The 20,685-nt window shown below is 33.9% G+C and overlaps 1 protein-coding gene across 10 annotated transcripts in view; it reads right to left on the bottom strand.

Annotated features, from left to right (window-relative positions):
- Window positions 1-17,563: 17,563 nt before the first annotated feature.
- LOC127736098 (heparanase-like) overlaps window positions 17,564-20,685 on the bottom strand; it is a 61,057-nt gene continuing 57,935 nt past the window's right edge. For 9 of the 10 annotated variants that reach the window (XM_052246649.1, XM_052246648.1, XM_052246647.1 and 6 more), the window contains exon 11: window positions 17,564-20,393. In XM_052246649.1, coding sequence (XP_052102609.1) covers window positions 20,255-20,393 — 139 coding nt within the window. In that variant the 3' untranslated portion in view covers window positions 17,564-20,254. The remainder of the gene's footprint in view (window positions 20,394-20,685) is intronic. The other variant, XR_007998802.1, reaches the window with a different exon arrangement.

Genomic DNA, 20,685 nt, shown 5'->3' with positions numbered 1-20,685 from the left:
GTCTTTCTTTTGGTTTTTTTTATCATATGCACTAAATCATCTTGCTCTCGCATCTTCTAAGGTAAACAATCAAATCAGCTGATATCCTGAACATTAATTCTTATCATGGTCATAGAAATATAGACCCAGGACGGTCATCACAACTCTCACGGATAATCCAAATTTTAGTTTTGTTATGACTATTGTAGGTCCCCTTTTACTGTTTTGTTGCTTTGCGTTTGTTATTTACTTGCATAACGGCATGATGGCCCGAAACTTCTCGGCGTTTTGGATCCTTCACTGCTTATTACTTTTTTTACCTTTTTTCTCTAAAAACATATCCATCATTAGGAACTGTGTCTTGTTTCATTATTGAGCCGTCAATGACGTCTTTTAGTAAAGTTGAGACGTCATTACAGCGGTTCCGTAGAAAGGACGTCGATCTGATTGGCCAAGAATTGGATATCGATTTGAGAACAAAAAACAAAAGACGTAGATTCGAGTGACATAGAATTGGCCATCGACTTGTAATCTTATTTTATTATGACGTCAGATTTTACGTCGATTTGAGGAACGAACGTCGATTAGATACCAAATTTTTTGATCCGAGTCTTACATGTATTTAAAGGAATATGGTTTTACAAAAAAATAATAGATATTGATAGAATAACAAATATGGGGTTCATGAACATGGGCTTTAGCCAGTTGTATTAAAGAACAATCACATGAAATATTGGGTGATAAGTAAAACAAAACATATGTTAGCCTACAAATATCCCCTGAAAACAACTGCAGACCATTTAGTATAGTTTTTTTATTTGCAATCATGCCCCTGATCCAACAGAGTTGAATACTGGTTTCTTTAATTCAGTTTGATAAACCACATGTCTCCTGTATATTCCAGCCGTATCCATTCAGAGCATTCCACTGGACTTTTATCCATTCAATCACTAGAGATACAATTTCTACCGCTTCACCCTGTTGACAACATATATATTCTTGACATTGATGATTGCATAAGAAAGTTTCTTCACATTTTTCTCTACTACAAATAAGAGGTTCTTGTTATTTGTAAGCTTTACTGTGTGACACATTGTCAGATAGTTAAACCTACTCTATTAAATATTATTGCTATACATGATCTATAACATTCACAGTCCTACATTTTGTCGATACCTATATTTTGGGCATTGCACAATGTCATGTTTAACTCTTTAACTTTTTATGACGTCTTTACACTAAAACCGATTGGATGATGTGTACTGATTGATGTCAGTCCTAGTCTTGGATACTGGGACTGTTTTGTTATTAGTTGTTATTAGCTTTGAACAAGCTTTCAGTAACTGTAAGTTCTCTCAGATATGTACTTTGTGTCCTTTTGTTAGTTGTTTTAGTCCTTTGTATTGATTTGATGAGTTAAGCCCTCTTCAACAGAATTTTTAAGTTCTTATATTGTGTTGTTACACCACTGTCCCGGGTTAGGGAGTTGTAAACTCTGCCACATTCTGTATGTGCCTGTCTCAAGTCAGGAGCTTGTAATAAAGTGGTGTTTTTTTTTCTGTATATCATATTTGTTTTTCGCTTATTGTTTTGTACATTAATTAAGTCATTAGTTTTCTTGTTTGAATTGTTTAACAATTGTCATTTAAAGGCAGTATGGGTTTGCTTATTTTTGAAGGCCGTATAGTGACCTATAGTTGCTTTCTTCTAAGTCATTGGACCTCCGACGACATCTTACCTTTATATGAAGCCTTCAAGGTCATCCCTTATAAACAAAAACCGTTCTTGTAAAGTCACCATTATTCTCCTTGTCCGTCTGTAATACTTATGTGTTCATGTTTGTCTGATACATGCATGTTCTAAACATTGAAGTTTATAAATCATGTAAATGAAATGTTTGTTCCTTTTTCTAATCAGCTACAAATAAAAGCGCTTCAACAGTTTAATATAAGTACACTAAACCATGTGCTTATCTGATTTTTATTGTCTGATTCAGTATGTATTTCCTACAATGCAAACGAGAGAGTTGGTGTATAAATAAGTGTTTTGAATTCAGTATTAATGTGTTAAAATTGCCTGAGGATTGGTCATGTATAACTTAAGTAGTTTACAAAACATGGAGTTGACATGAGGAAATACACGAGGGTAAATTATGCGGAGACATGCAGGCAGATGCCTCCTATAGCTGGCAGACCAAACAATTATAATGGTAATAAAAGCAAGAAGGAAAAGAACCACAAAGAAAAAAATTTATTTATAGAAGCTGAAACTCTTGCTTTAAGTGGCCTCTTTTATAGAGCATGTAAAATCGTCAATAGGAATGAATTAAGGATCAACAAACCGGCTAACATCTGAATGTCAAATGTAGTAGGGCAAATACTGTAGCTGAAACATTGGAAACCCAATTCAGGATAACAACAATTATCCAACTTGTTGATCACACCTTCAAACATTTAAACAACAGATGCCTTCTAAGTCATTTGGTCATTGGAAATCCGACCACATCTTACCTTTATATGAAGCCTTCAAGGTCATCCCTTATAAACAAAAACCGTTCTTGTAAAGTCACCATTATTCTCCTTGTCCGTCTGTAATACTTATTTGTTTGGAACTATTCAAAGGTCAACTCTCTTCTAAGGTCAGATTTCTCTCGTTTTCATAAATTGCCTTTATATACAGGTTTGAATGTGTTCATGTTTGTCTGATACATGCATGTTCTAAACATTGAAGTTTATAAATCATGTAAATGAAATGATTGTTCCTTTTTCTAATCAGCTACAAATAAAAGCGTTTTCAACAGGTAAATATAAGTACACTAAACCATGTGCTTATCTGATTTTTATTGTCTGATTTAGTATGTATTTCCTACAATGCAAACGAGAGAGTTGGTGTATAAATAAGTGTTTTGAATTCAGTATTAATGTGTTAAAATTGCCTGAGGATTGGTCATGTATAACTTAAGTAGTTTACAAAACATGGAGTTGACATGAGGAAATGCACGAGGGTAAATTATGCGGAGACATGCAGGCAGATGCCTCCTATAGCTGGCAGACCAAACAATTATAATGGTAATAAAAGCAAGAAGGAAAAGAACCACAAAGAAAAAAAATATATTTATAGAAGCTGAAACTCTTGCTTTAAGTGACCTCTTTTATAGAGCATGTAAAATCGTCAATAGGAATGAATTAAGGATCAACAAACCGGCTAACATCTGAATGTCAAATGTAGTAGGGCAAATACTGTAGCTGAAACATTGGAAACCCAATTCAGGATAACAACAATTATCCAACTTGTTGATCACACCTTCAAACATTTAAACAACAGATGTGCCATGGAACCAAATTGAATGCTTTATGGATGCCATTTATTTCCACGGTATTTCCAAAATTTGATGAATGACATTCTAGATTTTATCTTGATGAATTTCGAAATGACATCCCATAATATAAGGACTCACCCCAAGAGCTTCACAAAATAATTTAAAAGACACAATATCAAAAAGTCCCATATAACAAGCGATTGCACATCCTTCCAAAATAAAATAAAAATACATGTATTATTGTTTCTTTTAGCGCTGTCTGTATGTTCTGTAGTTCTGAGCGAATGTTTCCCGAACATTGCCGACTTAAAACTTGAAACAGATCAATAATGGTCACTATAAGACTGGGTTGCCTTGCTAAAATACACATATGCACACAAATCATTTTTTTGTCTCAACTGCGACGAAAGTCGCGGAAGGCGAGACATAGTTGTTGCTTTTCAGGCGGCGGCGTCGTCAACAATTGTTACGTTTTCTGCTTAAGTCAGTTTGATAGGAATTACTTGTGATAGATCGATGATATATTCTATAAAGTTGCATTACTATCAGTACATATTAGTTTGAAGCCTATTTCGAGGTCCTGTCCCCTAGGTCATGATATAGCGACTTTCAATGAATAAGCAATTTTCAATGTTCAGTGTTCTGCTTTTGTTAATTTGACAGGAACTACTTGTGATAGATCAATGATATGTTCTATAAGATTGTTTTACTATCAGAAAATGTCCGATTGACGACTATTTCGAGGCCCTGCCCCTAGGTCATTGTCCCGTGACTTTGAATTAATAAGCAATTTTCAATGTTAAGTTTCCTGCTAAAGTTAGTTTGATAGGAACTTCTTATGATAGACAAAGGTATTTTCTATAAAGTTGCATTACTATCTGTACATCTCAGTTTGTTCACCATTTCGAGGCCCTGCCCTCTAGTACATGGTCCAGCCACTTTGAATTCATTAGCAATATTGCAGGCGAGACATATCTCTGTGTCAACAGAGAATATTTGCTTCTGATTAAATGCCTTCTAAGTCATTTGGTCATTGGAAATCCGACCACATCTTATATTTATATGAAGCCTTCAAGGTCATCCCTTATAAACAAAAACCGTTCTTGTAAAGTCACCATTATTCTCCTTGTCCGTCTGCAATACTTATTTGTTTGGAACTATTCAAAGGTCAACTCTCTTCTAAGGTCAGATTTCTCTCGTTTTCATAAATGGCCTTTATATACAGGTTTGAATGTGTTCATGTTTGTCTGATACATGCATGTTCTAAACATTGAAGTTTATAAATCATGTAAATAAAATGATTGTTCCTTTTTCTAATCAGCTACAAAGAAAAGCGTTTTCAACAGGTTAATATAAGTACACTAAACCATGTGCTTATCTGATTTTTATTGTCTGATTTAGTATGTATTTCCTACAATGCAAACGAGAGAGTTGATGTATAAATAAGTGTTTTGAATTCAGTATTAATGTGTTAAAATTGCCTGAGGATTGGTCATGTATAACTTAAGTAGTTTACAAAACATGGAGTTGACATGAGGAAATGCACGAGGGTAAATTATGCGGAGACATGCAGGCAGATGCCTCCTATAGCTGGCAGACCAAACAATTATAATTGTAATAAAAGCAAGAAGGAAAAGAACCACAAAGAAAAAAAATATATTTATAGAAGCTGAAACTCTTGCTTTAAGTGACCTCTTTTATAGAGCATGTAAAATCGTCAATAGGAATGAATTAAGGATCAACAAACCGGCTAACATCTGAATGTCAAATGTAGTAGGGCAAATACTGTAGCTGAAACATTGGAAACCCAATTCAGGATAACAACAATTATCCAACTTGTTGATCACACCTTCAAACATTTAAACAACAGATGTGCCATGGAACCAAATTGAATGCTTTATGGATGCCATTTATTTCCACGGTATTTCCAGAATTTGATGAATGACATTCTAGACTTTATCTTGATGAATTTCGAAATGACATTCCATAATATAAGGACTCACCCCAAGAGATTCACAAAATAATTTAAAAGACACAATATCAAAAAGTCCCATATAACAAGCGATTGCACATCCTTCCAAAATATAAGAAAAATACATGTATTATTGTTTCTTTTAGCGCTGTCTGTATGTTCTGCAGTTCTGAGCGAATGTTTCCCGAACATTGCCGACTTAAAACTTGAAACAGATCAATAATGGTCACTATAAGACTGGGTAGCCTTGCTAAAATACACATATGCACGCAAATCATTTTTTTGTCTCAACTGCGACGAAAGTCGCGGAAGGCGAGACATAGTTGTTGCTTTTCAGGCGGCGGCGTCGTCAACAATTGTTACGTTTTCTGCTTAAGTCAGTTTGATAGGAACTACTTGTGATAGATCGATGATATATTCTATAAAGTTGCATTACTATCAGTACATATTAGTTTGAAGCCTATTTCGAGGCCCTGTCCCCTAGGTCATGATATAGCGACTTTCAATGAATAAGCAATTTTCAATGTTCAGTGTTCTGCTTTTGTTAATTTGATAGGAACTACTTGTGATAGATCAATGATATGTTCTATAAGATTGTATTACTATCAGAAAATGTCCGATTGACGACTATTTCGAGGCCCTGCCCCTAGGTCATTGTCCCGTGACTTTGAATTAATAAGCAATTTTCAATGTTAAGTTTCCTGCTAAAGTTAGTTTGATAGGAACTTCTTATGATAGACAAAGATATTTTCTATAAAGTTGCATTACTATCTGTACATCTCAGTTTGTTCACCATTTCGAGGCCCTGCCCTCTAGTACATGATCCAGCCACTTTGAATTCATTAGCAATATTGCAGGCGAGACATATCTCTGTGTCAACAGAGAATATTTGCTTCTGATTAAATGCCTTCTAAGTCATTTGGTCATTGGAAATCCGACCACATCTTACCTTTATATGAAGCCTTCAAGGTCATCCCTTATAAACAAAAACCGTTCTTGTAAAGTCACCATTATTCTCCTTGTCCGTCTGTAATACTTATTTGTTTGGAACTATTCAAAAGTCAACTCTCTTCTAAGGTCATATTTCTCTCGTTTTCATAAATGGCCTTTATATACAGGTTTGAATGTGTTCATGATTGTCTGATACATGCATGTTCTAAACATTGAAGTTTATAAATCATGTAAATGAAATGTTTGTTCCTTTTTCTAATCAGCTACAAATAAAAGCGTTTTCAACAGTTTAATATAAGTACACTTAACCATGTGCTTGTCTGATTTTTATTGTCTGATTCAGTATGTATTTCCTACAATGCAAACGAGAGAGTTGGTGTATAAATAAGTATTTTGAATTCAGTATTAATGTGTTAAAATTGCCTGAGGATTGGTCATGTATAACTTAAGTAGTTTACAAAACATGGAGTTGACATGAGGAAATGCACGCGGGTAAATTATGCGGAGACATGCAGGCAGATGCCTCCTATAGCTGGCAGACCAAACAATTGTAATGGTAATAAAAGCAAGAAGGAAAAGAACCACAAAGAAAAAAAAATATATATCGAAGCTGAAACTCTTGCTTTAAGTGGCCTCTTTTATAACGCATGTAAAATCGTCAATAGGAATGAATTAAGGATCAACAAACCGGCTAACATCTGAATGTCAAATGTAGTAGGGCAAATACTGCAGCTGAAACATTGGAAACCCAATTCAGGATAAAACAATTATCCAACTTGTTGATCACACCTTCAAACATTTAAACAACAGATGTGCCAATGAACCAAATTGAATGCTTTATGGATGCCATTTATTTCCACGGTATTTCCAGAATTTGATGAATGACATTCTAGACTTTATCTTGATGAATTTCGAAATGACATCCCATAATATAAGGGCTTACCCCAAGAAATTCACAAAATAATTTAAAAGACACAATATAAAAAAAGTCCCATATAACAAGCGATTGCACATCCTTCCAAAATAAAATAAAAATACATGTATTATTGTTTCTTTTAGCGCTGTCTGTATGTTATGCAGTTCTGAGCGAATGTTTCCTGAACATTGGCGACTTAAAACTTGAAACAGATCAATAATGGTCACTATAAGACTGGGTTGCATTGCTAAAATACCCATATGCACACAAATCATTTTTTTGTCTCAACTGCGACGAAAGTCGCGGAAGGCGGGACATAGTTGTTGCTTTTCAGGCGGCGGCGTCGTCAACAATTGTTACGTTTTCTGCTTAAGTCAGTTTAATAGGAATTACTTGTGATAGATCGATGATATATTCTATAAAGTTGCATTACTATCAGTACATATTAGTTTGAAGCCTATTTCGAGGTCCTGTCCCCTAGGTCATGATATAGCGACTTTCAATGAATAAGCAATTTTCAATGTTCAGTGTTCTGCTTTTGTTAATTTGATAGGAACTACTTGTGATAGATCAATGATATGTTCTATAAGATTGCATTACTATCAGAAAATGTCCGATTGACGACTATTTCGAGGCCCTGCCCCTAGGTCATGGTCCCGTGACTTTGAATTAATAAGCAATTTTCAATGTTAAGCTTCCTGCTAAAGTTAGTTTGATAGGAACTTCTTATGATAGACAAAGATATTTTCTATAAAGTTGCATTACTGTCTGTACATCTCAGTTTGTTCACCATTATAGCGACTTTCAATGAATAAGCAATTTTCAATGTTCAGTGTTCTGCTTTTGTTAATTTGATAGGAACTACTTGTGATAGATCAATGATATGTTCTATAAGATTGCATTACTATCAGAACATGTTCGATTGACGACTATTAGGTCATGGTCTCGTGACTTTGAATTAATAGGCAATTTTCAATGTTAAGTTTCCTGCTAAAGTTAGTTTGATAGGAACTTCTTATGATAGACAGAGACATTTTCTATAAAGTTGCATTACTATCAATTCATCCCAGTTTTCGACCGTTTCGAATCTCTGCCCCCTAGGTCATGCATGGTCCAGCAACTTTGAATTAACTATCAATGTGGCTGTGCATCATATTGATTTTAACTGAATTTTCTGTCAATAGGCGAGACCTATCTCTGTGTCGACAGTTTATTTAGTTATTTCTTGAATTGTTTCACATTTTGCAATACTATATACTGCTTATCATACAGTATGTGGTTTGCCATTTGTTAATGCAGGCGTCACACTGTCCCGAAATGGACACCAGATGGTCATACAAATATAGAATTTTGAATTTCGGGCGAAGATAGTCCCGAACTTAGTCAACAGCCAATAATCAGCCTAAAGAAGGCCACACGATGGAACCCGAACCACACACGAAGGAAACACAAAGATGTGAATTTTTATTTCGATCTTCATACGCAAGACACAAGAGGGCAATACGATGGCTATACGATGTCGTATTGAGAGTACGAGGTCGTTCACGAGACCTTCCAATGGTATTAAACCTTCGGCCGACCATGGGGAATTTAATTTGATTACCTTATTTTTAACTTTATCCTTACTTAATAGGTTATAAAGTAATTTTCAATCCAAATTTCAGAAATAAATTTATTACTCCACCCATATTGCCTCAAGCATTTTGCTTTAAGTTACAATGCAATATGTGAAAATAATTTGTTCGTCATCACAATGTTTGTGTCTCTGTATTTTCCTCCCCTCCTGTGTTCCAGTGTTCCTTGCCATCTCATGGTAAACATCCAGAAGTACTTTGTCATCCATGCCCCTGTGATGACATTATAGTTCTGGTCCTATGATATCTCAGTCTGATGAGATAGCTAATACAAATTACGACGATTTTTCTGCATGTCTCTGTCCTCGGATACATTGTCCTTAGCAAAACCCGAAACTTTTGCACGTCTTGCAGAATACCAAAGGTTTTTTCCAATACACGCCTGGCTCTGGAGAGTCTATAATTAAATATTTTCTCATGGTGCTCCATTTTTCTGAAGGAAAACGGGTTCATCCGTCCCCAAAGCATTGTCCCCTGCTATGAAGTATGAGACAGGAACGTCATCACCAGGTAGAGACTTCTCTTCATGGAGATTGAATATGTCGTTCGAACTTTCCAGGCCTTCCTTCAGTTCTGAACCATTATAGGTACTGGCACGTTAACGTTGCTGGAAGCATCAGAGCCGACATCAATCGATATAAATTTGTAGTCTGCGTCAACCATGGCCATGAGAACAATGGAGAAAAAGCCCTTGTAGTTTCTGTACATGGAGTCAATATTCCAAGGACTGGTGACCGCCACATGCTTGCAATCCAGAGCAACACAGGACTGTGAAAATTTCCATTTTTTTTCAAGCCTCTCAGCAATGGCATTCCCCATCTCAATTTTAGTAGGACATTGAATCCCCTCAACAGTAAACTCGGCTTTGGTGGCATCGCAGGCATCATTGATGATAAGGGAGATTATGTTTGGAGCAACTATGAAGTTGAAGGACAGGCTTGGATAATTGTCACCGCAGGCCATGTGTCGTAGTGATGGACATCTTGAGACGAGGAGGGTAGAAACTTTCTGTACCAGGTGTCCTTCTCTATTCTGCCTCATTTTAGACGCCTCTGGGAAGTCTTATGTAGTTGTAGAAACCCTTCTCATTTTCAGCTCCTTTAGAAGAGTGCTATAGTGGCAGACAGCCAATTTGTGACTGACCCACATAGACCTCGGTTTCTTCCTTCTTCTCAGTTTGTCCCTACATTGGAAAATAAAAAGCAAAATAAGATAAGGACATTGTCGAATATTAGAAAGGCAAATAACAAGATATGACAAATTGAAATAAGACAACTTATACCTGTAAGATGAGTTGCTGTGCGTGTAAGTGTTGCTCGTCATTTTCTCCGAGATGCATCAAAAGAAGAAATGCTGCTGCCTTCTTTTTCCCGATTGTCTCATCATCAAAGTATGCCATTTTGCAGGAACTGAATTGTGATTAATTGTGATTGAACCTTGGTTACACACGCCTCTGTCCTGTAGAGTTGCTCAGGACTGTCTGAGGAAGATGCTCTGAATCTAGCCTTTAATATGTCCAAGCTACCATGACATATGTGAAATGCTTGAGCTACTCAAATTCGGCTGTTTTCGACGACACGGTAGTCCCATCTCGATGTCATCGTATTATAATACGATGGCTACACGACGTCAATGCGAGAGATCCACGTAGTCGTGTGGCCTTCTCAAGACAATTGGGCAGCTTCTTCTTTCCTTCGAATTGTCTTCGTGAGACGAAAAATGCCCGATGACACCGATGATCATACGAAGTAAAGACGAAGATGACGCGATTTGACAAGATGCCCTCACAGAGGCGTTACAAAAGACAAAATGGACATACGAATTCAACACGAAAAAAAACCCTTCGCAAGGTCTTTCGGAAATTTTTTGGCGTGCCATAGATTTTGCAACCCCTCATGAATTTGCTGCCGGAGCCTGAAAATTTAACCGGCGTCATACGATGGCGTAATTAAGATGCCCTCACGAATGGCCCGATGTGTTTACGATCGCACCCGAATTTGAACATTTCCTTTATCCTTTACCGTGTGTCCATCTGGTGTAAACTTCGGGACAGTGTGACGCCTGCATTAAGATGAACGAAAACCTATAGTTGTTTATATCCTCGTTCTTTGGTATATGTGGATACGTTTGTCTTATTGTCAATCATACAGCGACTACTAGCTTCATACAGAAATTACGATGTTTGACAGATTAAATGTGTGGTAATTCTGAAGCGCTTGAACTCATGAAGGAAAGCTGCACTAGTCTTCTATAGACAATAATAAAACCATACATATGATCCAACTATCTTCACTAAACTTGAAAAGCCAAATATTACACTGTGATTTCAATAATTAAAATTATCAGTTATATAGAGTACTTTTTAAATTTTAAAGTACAAAAAGATTTTTTCAAAACCAATTCAAAATATCTGAGGAAAACCAGAATAAAGCATGAATAGACTGTTGACACAAAGATATGTCTCGCCTGTTGGCATAAAATTCAGAAAAAGACAATCTGGTAGACAGCAACATGATTTATTAATTCAGTCGCTGGACCTTTATCTAGTAGGCAGGGCCTCGAAATAATCGTCAAACTGATATGTACTATAAGTAATGCAACTTTATACAAAATATCATTGATCTATCACAAGTAGTGTTTATCAAACTGACTTAAAGCAGAAAACTAAACATTAAGAATAGCTTATTAATTCAGTCACTGGAGCACGACGTAGTAGGCAGGGCCTCGAAATAGTCGTCAAACTGATATGCACTGATAGTAATACAACTTTACATTAAATATCATTTATCTATCACAAGTATTTCCTATCAAACTAACTTAAGCAGAATACTTAACATTGAAAATTGCTAATTAATTCAAAGTTGCTGGACCATGACCTAGTGGACAGGGCATCGAAATAGTCGTCAAACTGATATGAACTGATAGTAATGCAACTTTATTCAAACTATCATTGATCTATTACAAGTAGATCCTATCAAACTAACTTAAGCAGAATACTTAACATTGAAAATTGCTAATTAATTCAAAGTTACTGGACCATGACCTAGGGGGATGGCCTCGAAATAGTCGTCAAACTGATATGAACTGATAGTAATACAACTTTACATTAAATATCATTTATCTATCACAAGTATTTCCTATCAAACTAACTTAAGCAGAATACTTAACATTGAAAATTGCTTATTAATTCAAAGTTGTTGGACCATGACCTAGGGGGCGGGGCCTCGAAATAGTCGTCAAACTGATATGTACTGATAGTAATGCAACTTTATATTAAATATCAATGATCTATCACAAGTATTTTCTATCAAACTAACTTAAGCAGAAAACTTAACATTGAAAATTGCTAATTAATTCAAAGTTGTTGGACCATGACCTAGGGGGCGGGGCCTCGAAATAGTCGTCAAACTGATATGTACTGATAGTAATGCAACTTTATATTAAATATCAATGATCTATCACAAGTATTTTCTATCAAACTAACTTAAGCAGAAAACTTAACATTGAAAATTGCTAATTAATTCAAAGTTGTTGGACCATGACCTAGGGGGCGGGGCCTCGAAATAGTCGTCAAACTGATATGTACTGATAGTAATGCAACTTTATATTAAATATCAATGATCTATCACAAGTATTTCCTATCAAACTAACTTAAGCAGTAAACTTAACAATTGTTATCGCCGTCAAGGCCGTAGCCGTCGCCGGAAAAGCAATCCCGATGTCTCGCTTTCGGCGACTTTTGTCCCAGGCGAGACAAAAATTTCTCAGTCCGACCTTAGTTGGCCACAAAATCATGCCTATTCTATACCATGGAAAAAAATAGAATCCATAAAGCATTCAATTGGGTTTCATTGCAAATCTGTCGTTAAGATGCTTGAAGGTGTGATCTACAAATGGGATAAAAATCCTCATCCTGCAATGGTGATCGAAAGTTTTAGCTGCTGCATTTCCCCCTTTTCAGTTGACGTTCATATGGTCTGCCAGCAATAGGAGGAATGCCTCAACATAATTTACAGCCCTGATGACCAATCCTCGTGTAATTTTAACACATTAAGCCTAGATACAAAACACTAATTTATACCCCAACTATCGTGTATTGGTTTCAATTCTTGTGACCATATTCAATTCTGAGAGAAAAAAAACACATTTTAAGTATTTTAAAACAGTGGAATAAATGTACACAGCAGTCTTCTCCCCATATTTTTTTAAGTGTTTTGGTAAGAATACGAAATAAGACTAGTTCACTTTTTTGTGTTGCAATGTGATGTAACATTTGTACTGCCATGGTTATATTATAAAAAGTTGGGGGGAAAAGCTGTGTACATAAGCATTAACAGAAATAGAAATGCTTTTACTTTCAGTATATTTAGCATTGAAAATTAAATGCATAAATCATATAAATAATTGAAATGCTTGTGTAAATATTTGTACCCCGCTTTTTTTAAGTGTAAATATTTAGCAGAGTATGTTTACACTTTCAGTTGTCTACACCAGGGACTTTCTATACAGTTAGTATAGACTGTCCCTGTCTACACATATATTTATATATTGTTCCGCCCCTGTGGTTTGACAGTTTATCTTTCAGTTGTCTACACATATATTTATATATTGTTCCGCCCCTGTGGTTTGACAGTTTATCTTTCAGTTGTCTACACATATATTTATATATTGTTCCGCCCCTGTGGTTTGACAGTTTATATCAGTATTACTGTGACTTTAACTTGTGTAAATTACATAGTTGTGTTCATATTATCACTGCGGTCTCCGTTCCACACTGATAGATGCAGATGTCCGTTGTTAATTATGTTCTGATCCGTATTTTACAGAAGGAATTGCTTACCTGGACCTAACATTATTGAAAGCCTTCCTTAAATCTGCATATCGACTTTATTTATGGGTATAATTGTTAATTTTGTATTTGTTTACATTTAGTTTCAGTGTAACGCGCCAAATGTAGCGTTACGTGTTCCTGTTCTTGTTTATGAATAACTTGTGTATTACGTCATCAGTAAACAACGCTTTTGTATAAAATACGGAACGCATGTTCTTACTGTGACCTTCTCTTCAAGCATCTCCATGCGGTTAGCAGTATATCTCAAACTATAATTTACTGCACCAAGTAAGAGTGGCTTGGTGATAATATTTAATAGACTTGATAATTAACCAAGTCTTCATATAAAAATGCTGACGTACTGTTTGCTCGGGTAAATCGCTAACCATGCACCTAGTATGCTGAGTATTTGAATGCACTGCACCAGGCAGATTTTCTTGCACCAAGTATGCAGTGTCCCAAGTAGGTTTTCTCGCACCGAGCGCTAGAACAATTGTTTTATTAAACTTAGTTTAACTTGAGTAATGCACCTGGCTATTTTACTTATTATATATTGTTATATGTTTTATGAACCACTGTATTTGTTGTATTGCATATTACTGAAGCAGAAAATAATACAATTTATGAACTTCCATTAAGATTTTTATTATTACTTACTTCACCAGAGGCCCACATAAGTAACACGGGTATCCTGGCTCAAACCCCCGGAACGTTACAATATTTCATTAACAATTTCATAATTCTAAGATTTGATTTTTTGCTCTTATTTCATTTTAAAAAGATTTCCTACATCTTTCTCACAAATTTCATTCTGAAAAAACACAGACATAAAACAGCATGGAAAGAACACTGATGGGCAGCATTTACTTTTCCTCAGATTTTGATGGAATTTTTCTTTTGAATTCTTCATGAAATAAATTGATACTCTTTTAATATGTGGATATATGGTAGTGTCTGCCAGATCTTGGAATTATTTTCATATTAACAGTTTTATAGTATTTGTGTCACAGATTCCCATGGCAGGTGATGCAAGCCTATCAGGAGACATTTACCCTTTCAACACACCTAGTCTTGCTTCTTTTAGAGTTCATGTGATTACATCCGTTTTTTCACTTGATTTGAATTTCTAAATGGATTTATGAGATTTGAACATCAGTTAACTACTGTTACTTCTTATATACCCTCTCTATGCATCTAGTCTCAGTACATTTTGGTTCACATGATTTCCTCTGGTCTTTTTTTTTCTTTTGTTTTTATGTATTCAAAATGGATTTACCAGTTTTCACTCATCTGTAAACTACTATTGCCTCTAAATTATACATACTTTTACTCCATATCTCTCTTCCATATAAAACAATATTCTTTTAGCAAAAATATATTTTAATTTAAATATGTGTATACCTTAAAGCATATAAAATTCTTCATTATGAAATTAAATAACAACATCTGATCTTGTTCAAAATAAAAGTTATATCTTTATCAACAGACTTGCCAAACTAAATAACAAAAGCTTTGTACACACAAAAATGATGTGACCAAAACACACACTTCAAGGTAAATTGTATTAATTTTCTCTAAATTATAATTAATATCTGATAATAAATTGTTTTGCAAAGTACTACACCCAATGATAGTTACCTCTTAATGTTATTGAAGTCCTAAACAAATGTTAGTTTCTCAAACACTTCTAGTTCCACTCAGTAGTTTGTTAAGAAGTGCTATCTGTCACATCTGCAGCCAAAATACACAAAAAAAGAAAATTATCAAAGCAGACTGTAATATTTGTGATATATACTCTGCATTTGCATCTAATGGACAAAATATTGCATGTACATTGTACCTTCGATTGAAAACTCTTTGAATTTAAGGTATAAACATTATGTTTACTAAAAATGTTGTTGTACAGACTCACATTAAAATTTTGTTGACACTTTATGTAAGCATGTTAATGACTTCAATGACAGATGCTCACTCTAGTTCAATAAACTACTTTGCACAACAATTTACTATGCAATATTATTGTACTCAAAAAAACAAAGACAATTTATAGAGAAATGAAAACACCACATGTGACTTGGGTTTCCCACCCTGTAAGTACTCAAAGTCATATAAATTAAATTTTTAATCAATTTTCTAGGGTCAGTATCTTTCCTTGAAAAATTTGATATACACAAACATATAAAAACCATATAACTGAAGAGATTTAAAAACAAGTGGGCAAATGGAAACTAGCCAATGAAATATTGGGATATAAGAAAATAAATTGTTTATCTGTATATCAGAACAAGAACTTGAACCTAAATGTCATTTGTTGGTGTGTTAAAAGCTTTGACCTTTAAAGTTCAGTATCAAAATAAACAAAAACATGAATGTTTGATACCTAGTACTGTATCAATCTCTTTTATACAAGAATGGATGACATTTAGTTATTAATATTATAACCATGGTCTTCCTTTTTCTTTTTTTTTTTAAATTGCGCCATACTTTCTTGAAAATTTTAACAATTGTTACTTGGATACAGAAAATAGTGGTGCTCCTTATCCAGGCCTTGTCAAACGTTAGTAGTATATAATCAAATAGAACTAGTTAGTACTTGTTAGTAATCTAAATTCTGAAATATACATTTATATATTATTTTGTATCCATTATTTCCATAGTATTGTGCAATAAAGACCTATATTTTAGCTAAAGAAAAAGAAACGAGAAAATACAAATTAAATAAATAATAAAAACCAAAGCAAAAAACAATAATACAGAAATTTGGACTTTTGGCAACAGTATATATTCACAGATAAATGTGTCTTAAACTACAGCATTTAATACACTTGGCAAGGATGGTTTTCTGTTATAAAAATTCATACGAGCACAAACAATTATTCAAACATACAAAGGTATAAGCACAAAACAATAACAAAAAAAAACATATAACAATATAAAATGTATAATATATAAAATAGGTAATTCTTTAGTAAAAATATTCTTGTAATGGAAGACATGGCCTACATAAACTTTTGGTATTAGATTTTTTTGAAGATTTTTGAGTCCTGTAAAATTTTACTTGATTTTCACATAGTTTTGTTCTAAGAATGAAGAATTTCCTATTTTTCCTAAAATATTCCAAATCAAATTATATCCATGTTTAACGGAATTATTATTTGTGTTGGGTTATAAATCCAGTCACAGAGTTTTATCCACAGCTTTGCTATTTTATGACATGTCCAAAATATGTGCTCAATATCTTCAATATCTTCAATAGCTACATTACAGAAAGTACATTTATCGCTTTGCTTTATCTTAATTCTAAAAATAACATTTGTGCTCAAGATTCTGTGTATTATTCTATACTGGAACCAACGAAGTTTTGTGGAGTAAAAAGCCATATTATGAACGTTTTTCCAAACGAAGTTTTGTGGAGTAAAAAGCCATATTATGAACGTTTTTCCTATCAAAGTGTTTGTTCAAACTTAAGGACCATCTATCTTCACAGCTATTAAAGTTTAGTATTATAAATATAATATATAATATTGAATATATTTCTAATAAACATACATCTCTTTGAGCCTTTTTAGAGAAAAGAAATATTCTTATATTATTTGGAATTATTGGTCCTGGAGTTTTACAAAGATAGTCTATAGATATAATATTATTGAGAGATTTTTTATATGACTTTTTTGCAGAAATTACCCCATTTAAGTTAGAAAATTTACCTAAATGTTATGCACATTTTGGAATTGTTGAAAAGTTATTAGATCATGTATCAAAAAGATCCCTTCATCTGCCATATCTTTTATAGAAAATAGATGATGTTCCTGTTTTGATATTTTCATTATTCCAGAATGAGTTTGATACAAACTCGTTTTCATTTTTTGGTATAAGTTCATTTTGCAATTCTGTCCAAGTCTTAAAGACCTCTTTCCAAAAGGGGTTTTACATGTTTTTGTTGGGCCTAGATATACAATATTTTTTCTTTGGTATTTTCTAATAGCTTATTTATTTTCTGGTTGCTTTTTAACAATAAAAGTCGAATCCATATTTATTTCAACTCCTTTATATATGTGCCAATATCTAGCACTTTCAGCCCTTCAAATTTATGTTCAAGACATAATATTTCTCTTTTTTTATTTTTTCAGGTTTGTTTTCCCAATTAAATGAATAAGTTCTATTAATTAGTTGTTTTATAAAAGTATTTTTGTATGGTGCTTGATATATTAAAAACAGTCAGTTTAATTGTGAAACAATCAGTGTCTTGATGATTGTTATTTTTCCAACTGGTGTTAATGTTTGTTTAGACCAAATTTTTATTACAGTATATTTTCAATATCTTTTTATTCTTGAAACATAGTTCAAAAATTCCATTTCATGCAAATAGACAGAAAAGTTTATACCTAGTAATTTAAACTTACTTGAACCCCATTCCAACCCCCACTTTCCACACATGGTGTCTCAGGTTAACTATAGTTCTTTTTGCCTATCCACACCACTTCCGTTTTGTACACGTTCATATGGAGACCAGACATTTCAGCATATTTTACAGTAAGCGAAGAGATTCATACAGAGATTTGGGAGAACTACCAAGTATTATAGGTGTCATCTGCGTATTGGGAAATGAATTAGTCTGTATCATCAATTTAATTACTTTAAGTTCTTTATTTATTTCTGGTAAAATTTCTAGAATTTCATCGCATAAAAGAAAGATGTAAGGTGATAAAGGATGTATGATCTTCGTTTCAATTATCAAAAGGATCCATGATCTTTGTTTTATTATCAAAAAGATCCATGATCTTTGCTTTAATCATCAAAAGGACTATATATAGCATTGCACCTAGAGTTTTTTGTTATAAGATTAAAATGCCACTGGAGATTCAAGTTATGAGAATTATCACATATCATCAATCCCTAAAAGTTTTGTAACATTTTGCCTGATTGTTTAGAGGTCATTGATTTTAAATGTCAAATTAAGATGAAAGAGTTCCCTGTAGGTTATTTGTTCATTTGATCAGAACCTTTAATCACCAAAAGGACTATATATAGCATTGCACCTAGAGTTTTTTGTTATAAGATTAAAATGCCACTGGAGATTCAGGTTATGAGAATTATCACCTATCATCAATCCCTAAAAGTTTAGTAACATTTTACCTTATTGTTTAGAGGTCATTGTTTTAAATGTCAAATTAAGATGAAAGAGTTCCCTGTAGGTTATTTGTTCATTTGATCAGAACCAAATGAGAATTTGTAATGGACCTTCTGTACAGTATTTCTGCCAAGTTTGTTTGAACCTTTCTTAGTAGTTTCAGACTTTGAGGGAAGATATTATAAGTGCTTTTCCAAAAATAAAAATGTGTGCCAACATTGCTGCCATGATTTTCACTGGATCAACATTCACTTGTTCTGTTGATTGATAGCGTTTGATTTTGTCAGTTTTTATGGACTTCCCTTTTTTGAATTAGCCTTGGAGTTCAGTACTTTTGATACACTTTTTACCCCACAGTTCATGAGGACCATTTGTACAGAGCTGTCCAATCATCAATTCCCTTAAGTTTCAAAATATTTCAAGTGTAGTTTTTTAAACTTTCTAATGAGAATCAACATCTGTTTGTTGTTTCTTCCTATCCTCATTCTCTTGATTCTACAGCTGAGAACATTTACAAAAATTGGTTTATAAGGATCAAAGAATAAAAAATAAGGTTTTGTAAGAAGGACTTTCCGTATATTTTTCCTGCCAATTTTGATGAAACTGACTTGGTTATTTCAGAAACATGAAAATGTAAATTGTCTAAAGACAGACTTTTTTATGTGATGACTATAGCTTATTATGCCCTATATATGTTCCCCATGAAGATCAACTAATAAACTGTTAACACAGAGATAAACTGTATGTCTCGCCTGTATATAATTTTTATAGTATAATGCAAACAAGAATGTGTCCACAGTACATGGATGCCCCACTCGCACTAACATTTTCTATGTTCAGTGGACCGTGAAATTGGGGTCAAAACTCTAATTTGGCATTAAAATTAAAAAGATCATATCATAGGGAACATGTGTAATAAGTTTCAAGTTGATTGGACTTCAACTTCATCAAAAACTTCCTTGACCAAAAACTTTAACCTAAAGTGGGACAGACAGACGGACGGACAGACGCACAGACTGAAAAACATAATGCCCCTTGGTGGGGCATAAAAATGAAATTGAAATACGGCAACACTTAAATATTTAAATTATGCATAACTTGTATAGTCAATGGATTATGACTGAGGGTGTTTGGTCATAAAATCTTCATGGAAATGATGTGTTCCAATGCTTATACGACTGAACTGCATCCCAAATATCAATCACTTACCTTAATTGGTTCCCTTTAAACCAACCTCATCATGTAAACCAATGCAAAAGTTTCAAATTCAATAGACCATGACTAAGGGGTCATGGCCTAAAAATCCATGAGATCTGTCAATGCTAATACAACTTAACACCACATATCATTGATTTACTATTAGATGTTCCCCTAAGACTAACCTAATCACAAAGTTCAACAATTTTTTTATGTTTCTGTTGTCAGAAATAGCACAAAAAAGTCTTGCTTCCGCGACATTTTTGCAGGCATGAGATACATTCCAAATGACTAATATCATTTTACAGTCTGACAAGCTTCAGCTTAAGAATTTGGTAGAACAATAAATCCAAATGATTGTGGTGGGAATGTTACATTTCCTGTCCTTATCACAGGGATCAACACATTTGGTAATGTGAAATCTTCATTCAGCTTTAAATGTCTCCCATTCAGTGTTACTGCCCTGAAAAGTAAAGAAATAAGACTATTTTACCTAAGTATACCAATATTCAAATGACTTAATATGAAATCAATTCCAAATTTCAAGTAATATTTGAAATCCTTTCGCAGTGATAGTTCATTGTAGGAAACATAAGAACCTTTTGGATGTTGCACCATATTATATACTTTTCATCTGCGATGACTGCTACATACAGTGTTCTTGCCTCAATTATAAAGAACAGACATGTTGGGCTCCTTTTGTATATAATGCATATAAAAAACTATTTTGTATAGCCATTTTTTCCCACTCATCA

The sequence above is a fragment of the Mytilus californianus genome, unplaced genomic scaffold (assembly GCF_021869535.1).
Source record: "Mytilus californianus isolate M0D057914Y unplaced genomic scaffold, xbMytCali1.0.p SCAF_3, whole genome shotgun sequence".
Classification (NCBI taxonomy): Eukaryota; Metazoa; Mollusca; class Bivalvia; order Mytilida; family Mytilidae; genus Mytilus; species Mytilus californianus.
This window is presented reverse-complemented; position numbering and strand designations above follow the sequence as displayed.